The sequence below is a fragment of the Scyliorhinus canicula genome, chromosome 3, assembly GCF_902713615.1.
Source record: "Scyliorhinus canicula chromosome 3, sScyCan1.1, whole genome shotgun sequence".
Lineage (NCBI taxonomy): Eukaryota > Metazoa > Chordata > Chondrichthyes > Carcharhiniformes > Scyliorhinidae > Scyliorhinus > Scyliorhinus canicula.
This window is the reverse complement of record NC_052148.1, coordinates 133,573,048-133,580,973: the sequence shown is the minus strand read 5'-3', so window position 1 is coordinate 133,580,973 and position 7,926 is coordinate 133,573,048. Positions and strand designations below refer to the sequence as shown.

Genomic DNA, 7,926 nt, shown 5'->3' with positions numbered 1-7,926 from the left:
TCAGTCAGTAAGGCAATAACAACTCACGTTTGACAGGTCCTTTGGGCCTGGTGGTTGCTTGCGTGGTTCACAGTAGTGAGAGGGCAAGGTTTGGACAGAAGGATTTGGGGGGTTGAAGGCAGAGTGGGATTGGGGAAGGATTGGGTTCGCATGGAGAGTTGGGGGTAGGCTCACGTGGGGGAAGAAAGGTCTTGTGTGTGGGGGAGGGGGGCCTTGGTGTCTACTCACTCGTGCTACCCGATGTAGGTCATTGCCCATTTTCCTGCACCGGAAGCTAATCCTCCTGGTCGCACAGTTCTGGTGCTCTCAGCCACCATTACCTTATCCCAGGCAGCATTGGCTGCCCTGTGACAGACCCTCCGGGACCCCCAGGAACAGGACATCCCTCCTGGCCTCCACCACGTCTAGGAGCCTCTCCAGGTCTGCATTCCCAAATCTTCGGACCGGTCTCCTTAGCACCATTGTTGCGAAATGACTGGGGTTGGCTGAGCACCCCTCGACCTTGTTAGCAGGGGGCCGATGAGCACGGTGCCAACGAATCAGCTGGTGAGCCTTCATTTGCGGAAGGAAGCCTGTGGGGCCTCGTTAAGTGGACCAATGAATATTGAATTGCCGGCCTTGCTGGGCCGAGTGCCGGGAATCTCGCAGCAATTCCCGCTCACTACAACATTTAGAAATTTTTGTGGAGAATTGCACCCTTAGAAACCTTTCCATTAAATCACGCCCATAGTTTTGTGACCATCCTCCCTTAACTGCATTTTGCTGAAGAGGTGATCCTAGTTTTTTGAGGAAATATTACTGTGGTTTCAGGCAGGTGTTGTTTACTGTAGTTCAGTGAGATACTTTTTTAATCGAACTGTTTTCTGCTTCATTGCACCACCATTTAAATAAGTTGTGTTAAGACATACTGTTTGCTGCGGCTCCTGCCGTAAACACCCGCCTCAACGCCAGTGAGTCTTTCCTGACACCGGAGAACTCATGGTCCTGGCAGGTGAACACTGCTCGGATTGTTTCCATCACAATGCATAATTTATTTACTGAGTAACACAATTCTCTACTTCTCTTTTCCACTCGGAAACCATTGACTTTTACAGCTGACGTCCCCCCGCCCCCCCGGGTAATCACGAGCAATAAGGAGATAACACCAATTCATGGATTATCGTTTACAACCAAACTAACGCCATAAACAAATAGTCCCACCTAAACGTTTGGCTCGGCGTTGAATTAAACCCCGCCTTCGTCCAACGGTTACGGTTTTGGCCAAGCCTTATCAACTGGTTAACGACTGGCGCAGTCCGGAGAATGTTCCAGAACTGTTTCATCTCCGGCTGGATGCAATCACCGCGCTGCAGCCACCTGTCACTCACCAGGTGGAGTCTGGGACCTGGCATCCTCCGGACAGCTCACCTGGGCACGCGCAACTCGGGCCAGCTTTGACCTGGGGCCACCGGAGTAACTGGGCAAGTTGGAGCGGAGCCCTCTCACACTGCAGGTAACATCAGTGTTTGATACCACATTTGGGGAATATGTTTGTATTTTTCTTGTCGCAGTCAAAAGTAACGGGCAACTTTTTTTTTTTGCAGCAAGACCCATTTGAGGGGCACAGGTAAGCAGAATGAAACTGCACATCTGCCACCTGTCCTGTAAATTGATGCTGCTCTTGAATGCATTGTTCTTTAATGGTAAGGTTTTGTTATATTTGATCTATTTTGTTTTATTCAGCATGTTTGCAATGAGTCTTAGCAATACCAGATTGTCAAAACCGGAAGGATTTATGGCACTGTAGGATGCTATTTAGCCCATTGTGCCCAGGCCAGCTGAAAAAGAACTACCCTATCAAATCCCACCCTCCAACTCTTCGGGTGGGATTTTCCATGCAACCCGCCGTATGTTTTGAGGTGGTGGAAGCGACCCGCCATTGGCCGGTGGCGGGGTCTTCTGGGCCTGCCGTTGTCAATGTGATTTCCCGTTGAATGCATCCCTCGATGTTGGGAAAATCTCGGCGGGGTGCACCTCGGTGGGCTGAAAGATCCCACCACCATAAGTGGTTGGAAAATTTGGCCTTTGTCTGTAGTCTTGTAGAAATCTACAAGGTGGAGGGTGGGATTCGACTGAAAGTTCTTGTAGATTACAGCGCTTCAAGTGCCTGCCCAAGGTGTTTTTAAATGTGTTGAGGGTTTCTGCCTTAATTTTCTGTATTCCACCATACTCTGGGGGAAATATTTACTTATCAACTATCCACAAATCCTTTTGTCAATTACTTAAAATATAGGCCCCTGGTTATTACCCTTTTTACTCATGGAAATAGGTCCTTCCCTATCCACATTACTAGGCCCTTAGCAATTTTACACAACCGTCAGCTACTTCTGGTCCTGTGTTTTAGACATTTGTCAGAAAAATGAGGCATTCTAATAGTTTTGTTTTAGTAATAACACTATCATATTTCTCATATACTGCAAAGCAAACCGGTGGGGTGTGATTGGTGTAATGGGGTTGAGATAGATGGCAAGGGTCTAAAGCTGAGTAAGAAGGTTTGAAATAAGTGGGTTCGATATGTTAATGAACAGAGGGAACCAAGTGAATCTTTAAATTTTTTTTTACATAAGGCATAAATTAAATAGTTGTGAAGTGGGCTGTTTCAGTTCAAAGGGGAACATAAGTTGTAAAATCGTAAGCAAGTCCGGCACAGATAGGGTAAATTTTCTTTTTCAAATATAGGAGCTATAAAGGGAGTTGTGTCAGTTCTGGGAAAGGGGAACTTCTGAGAAATTGTGAAACAATAGAGGATAAATATATCAAATGGAGGGACCATATTTAAGAAAACACTGAAGCCTGTGTCGGGTAGCTACTTAAATCTCCCAGAAAACAGTGTGGTACAAATGCTGGTTCAGAAAGTGACGTGGGACCAACCAAAGCAGCTGATTAGTGAGGAAGCCCCGGTGGGTATTTTCCAACTATTAAAGTACTTAATTGCTTAATGCTAAGGTAAGGACTAAAATAAATAGTATAGAATAGTACTGTACAATTATAATATAAGTGATTGGTAAGAAACAAATTTCCCAGCTAATGTAAAAAAGGCTCCAAGCTAATATATATTTTTTAAGGGAGTAACTAGCTTAATCAAGAGGGATGACATAGGAGGAGACCTCAGATCTGTGATATGCTCCACCTGCACATTGTGGGAATTGAGGGACATTTCCAGTTTCCCTGATGACTGTGTGCAGAAGGTGTGCAGCTTCTAGCTAACTGGATTTTGAGGCAGGAGCTACGGGTGGGCTCACTGCGGAGCATCTGAAATGCTGAGGAAGTCATGGATAGCATGTTTAGTGAGGTGGTCACACAGCAGATGAGGATTGCACAGGGAGAAAGGGAATGGGTGACCATTAGGAACAGTAAAAGACTCAGGAAGATAGTGTAGGAGTCCCCTATGGTCCTCCCTCTCTCAAACAGATATACCACTTTGGATACTTTGGGGGGTAAGATGCAGCAGCCAGGTTCACGGTACTGTGGGTGGCTCTGCTGCTCAGAGGGGTGGGAGGAAAATGAGTGGCAGGGCTGTAGTGATAGGGGATTCAGTAGGAGACTTTAACTCTCTCGATATCAAATGGATTCAAACAATATAAGGGTACTGAGGGAGAAAAATACATGCAGTGTGTCCAGGAAAAATCTTTCAACCAATTAGTGACAAATCCAACAAGAGGAGTTGCAACCTAGTCTCGGGGAACAAAGAAGGACAAATGGGAGAAGTGACAGTTGCTGACCATATCGGGGGTAGTGATCACAATTCAGTTCGATTTTGTATTACCATGGAAAAGGACAAAGATAAAGCAGGAGTAGAATTTTTGAATTGGGGAAGACAAACTTTGCAAGAATGAGGAGGGACTGGGCTGAGGTGGACTGGGTAGCATGCTAAAGGATAATTCGGTGGAAAACCAGTGGGAAGCACTAAAAAGCGAGATCCTAAACATACAAAGTAGACATGCCCCCTCCAAGAATAAGAGCAGTACTGCCAAATCTAGACCCCCCTGGTTGTTTAGAGGAATACAGGGGAAGATTAAGCGTACGATAAACACAAAAAAACTAAGCACTGTAGATAGCCTAGATGTGTATAGGAAGTGCATGGATGAAGTAAAACAGGAAATCAAAGAGGGTTCATGAAAGAAGATTAGCAAGTAAAGTTAAAGAAAACACAAAGATGTTTTACCAAAGTATTAACGGTAACAGGTTAAGGTGGGACCTATCAGAGATGAAGAAGAGAACTTGTGTGTAGATGCAAAGGCTGTGGGAAGGATTTTAAATGAATATTTTGTCTCCGTGTTTACAAAGGAAGGGATTATGCAGATATAGTAGTCCAAGAGGAACACTGAGATATTGGATGGGATAATCATAAAGAGAGAGGAAGTACTCAAAGGGTTTGAATCCTTGAATGTTGATAAGTCGCCAGGGCCAGTTGGATTGTTTCCGAGGCTGTTGAGGGAGGTCAGGAAGGAAGCAGCAGATGCTCTGAGGATTATTTTCCAATCCTCACTAGATACAGGGGAGGTATTGGAGGATTAGAGAAATGCAAACATTTTCCCTTGTTTAAAAAGGACTCAAAGTAAATGGCATACAGTTATAGGCCAGTTAGTCGTATGTGGATGGTGGGAAAATTAGTAGAATCAGTCCTGAGACATAGGATTAACTGTCATGAAAAATGCACAAGGTGGTGCAGGCGCGAGGCGACACTCTGCGAGCTCTCCCTAACCGATCTACTTTTTACTTAACTTACAATTGTTATAATCTTTTAAAACTTAATTCTAAGACCAACATTATTACTAACCTCTCTCTTTTATATCCAATGCCGGTGTTTATGTAGTCACATTGTGTACCTTCTGTTGCCCTATTATGTATTTTCTTTTATTTCCCTTTCATTTCATGTACTTAGTTATCTGTTGAGCTGCTAACAGAAAAATACTTTTTACCTCGGTACACGTGACAATAAACAAATCCAATCCAACATAGAAAGGTATGGACTAGTCAGGGATGGTCAGCATGGATTTGTTAAAGGAAGGTTTTGCCTCACAAATTTGATTGAAGTCTTTGAAGAAGTGATAAGGAGGGTTGATGAAGGCAGTGCAGTGAATGTCATGTACATGGATTTTAGCAAAGCGTTTTACTAGGTCCTCTGGCAAATTCGTCAAAAAAGCAAAAACCCATGCGATAAAGGGTAATGTGGCAAACTGGATAAAACGTTGGCATAGTGATAGGAAACAAAGGGTCGATGGATGCCGTTTCAAATGGAAAGTTGCTTCAAGTGGTGTTCCGCAGGGCTCAGTATTGGGACCCTTACTGTTTGTGTCATATATTAACAATTTGAACATGAATGTGGGGGCACGATTGGGAAATTTTCAGATGACATAAATATTTGCCAAGTAGAATATAGATTGGTTGGTGGAGCGGGCGGTAACATGGCAGATGGATTTTAACACTGAGAAGTATGAGGTCATGCATTTAGGGAGCTCAAACAGTTATAGGGAATACACAATAAATGGGAATATACTAAGAGGGGTAGATGAAGTCAGATATCTTGGGGTACAAGTACACAGGTCCCTAAAGGCAGCAGTTCAAGTAGTCAAGGTTGTAAAGAAAGCATATGGAATGCTTCCCTTCCTTGGCAGAGGTATGGAATATAAAAGTAAGGGTATAATGTTGGAATTGTATAAGACATTGGTGACGCCACGAGTATTGTGGCATTCTGGTCACCCCATTACAGGAAGGACGTAATTACTCTTGAGAGAGTGCAGAGGAGGTTTACAAGAATGTTGCCAGGGCTAGGAAAGTGGAGCTATGAGACGAGATTGGATAGATTGGGGTTATTTTCCTTGGAACAAAGAAGTCTGAGGGGTGACTTGATTGAGGTGTACAAAATTATGAAGGGAAGAGATAGGGTGGACAGGATAAAATTGTTTCCATTGGTGGAGAATTCTATAACCAGGGGACATAGATTCAAGATAAGATGGGGCACGGTAGCACAGTGGTTAGCACAGTTGCTTCACTGCTCCAGAGTCCCAGATTCGATTCCCATCTTTGGTCACTGTCTGTGTGGAGTTTGCACGTTCACCCCGTGTCGGCGTGGGTTTCCTCCGGGTGCTCCGGTTTCCTCCCACTGTCCAAAGATGTGCATATTAGGTGGATTGGCCAGGCTAAATTGCCCTTAGTGTCCAAAAAGGTTAGGTGGGGTTACGGGGATAGGGTGAAGGCATGAGCTTAAGTAGGATGCTCTTTCCAAGGGCTGGTGCAGACTCGATGGGCCGAATAGCCTCCTTCTTCACTGTAAATTCTATGATTCTATGATAGAATTTAAAAAGGAGGAACTTTTTTATGCAGAACGTAGTGGGTGTCTAGAATTCACTGCCCGAGTTGGTGGTGAAAGCAGAGACTTTAACCTCTTTTTGAAAAGTACCTGGATCTGCACCTTCTACACCTGGGCCGGGTGCAGGAAGGTGGGATTAGAAAGGGCACCTGGGTGTCCTTGGGCTGGCATGGACAAGAAGAGTTGAATGGCCTCCTTCTGTGCTGTACCTTTTCTATGGTTCTATGATAGCTGGTAATATCTCCCAACAGGTAGTGTGGTGGCTGACAATAGCTAAATGAAGACACTGTGTGGACAAGTAAAGAGCTGGAGAACCAGCTTGCGGTCACCCGCAGAGGACACTCCCAAGAGCAACAGGGCATTGTGTGGTAAAGTTACTGGAATTCAACAGATTTAAAAATCTATAAGGACTGTTGCCATCAGAAAAGGAAAGGTTAGCTCTGACTGCAGTTTAACCTCAGACCTTTTTTGGAACTGTTTTAAAGTACTTTTAACTGTATGATGCTATTCTTGTGTTTTAGTGTAATTTTTCTTTTAAGAAATGTTTACTTTAATTTAAAATTACCACAATTGGTCAGAGAAGTAATTTCCTGATTTCAAACTGGAATTTGGGAACTTGGCAATTACCATCAGCCATGCCTCAACACTATCCAATCTTTCCTCATAGCTAAGATTCTATATTCCTGGCAACATCCTCATAAATCTATTCTGTCTATTCTCCACATTCTCCATGTAATGTGGTGACCAGAACTATACACAATGCTCTAGGTGATGTCTAACTAGTGTCTTATACAGTTCTAGCATAATGTCCTTCCACTTATAGCCTAAACCTCTGCCAAATGCCACCCATTTGTAGTCTTGACCATCGTATCTACCTGCTCTGCCACCTTCAGAAACCTGTAGGCAAACACTCCCAAGGTCCCATTGTACTGATGAAAGATCACCAGACCTAAAAGTTTAACTCTGATTCTCTGACCACATATGCCACCAGACCTGCTGATTATTTCTGATATTTTTCTGGTTTTGTTTCAGATTTCCAACATTTTCAGTATTTTGCCTTTGTGCCTTTGCTCCTCTACGCTCTTCAGAATCCGACCATTTATTGTGTATTCCTTTTTCTTGTTTGCCCTCCCCAAATGCATGACTTCAAATTTCTCCAGTCTGTTCTTTCCTTTCCTTTCATAGCAGCTGGCTGAAGTTATTTTGTTTCGTGGCATTGACCTGGAAAAATGTGCAATAAATTATATATTAGTCCGGATTTAGCAACAGTATTGAGGCAGTACTGTCATTGTTCACTGCCATCACGCTTCTAAAACTGACGAGAGGTTTCTGGAGATTGCATTTGTACAGTTAAACGCTGATATCCAGAAGTTCCTCTTAACCATTCCACGTTTCTCGACAGGGTAATCAATTAGAAATGACTGAATTGATGAAAGCCTCCTCATTGGGCTACAACATAATTGTTAAAAAAGCCATGAAAAAAAATTCCATCTTATCAATAAGCTGCAATTGGGTTTTTAACAGCTTACTACTGAACAGCCACTTTATCCTGAAACACTAACGTTTATGTTTGG

At 43.6% G+C, this 7,926-nt stretch overlaps 1 protein-coding gene across 4 annotated transcripts in view; it reads left to right on the top strand.

Moving 5' to 3' along the window:
- Positions 1-1,141: 1,141 nt before the first annotated feature.
- chrna9a (cholinergic receptor, nicotinic, alpha 9a) overlaps positions 1,142-7,926 on the top strand; it is a 29,531-nt gene continuing 22,746 nt past the window's right edge. The window contains exons 1-2 of one of the 4 annotated variants that reach the window (XM_038791372.1): positions 1,142-1,492; positions 1,584-1,682. In XM_038791372.1, coding sequence (XP_038647300.1) covers positions 1,616-1,682 — 67 coding nt within the window. In that variant the 5' untranslated portion in view covers positions 1,142-1,492; positions 1,584-1,615. Of the gene's footprint in view, positions 1,493-1,583; positions 1,683-2,856; positions 2,940-6,602; positions 6,786-7,926 lie in introns of those variants that run through there. The other 3 variants (XM_038791371.1, XM_038791374.1, XM_038791373.1) reach the window with 3 other exon arrangements.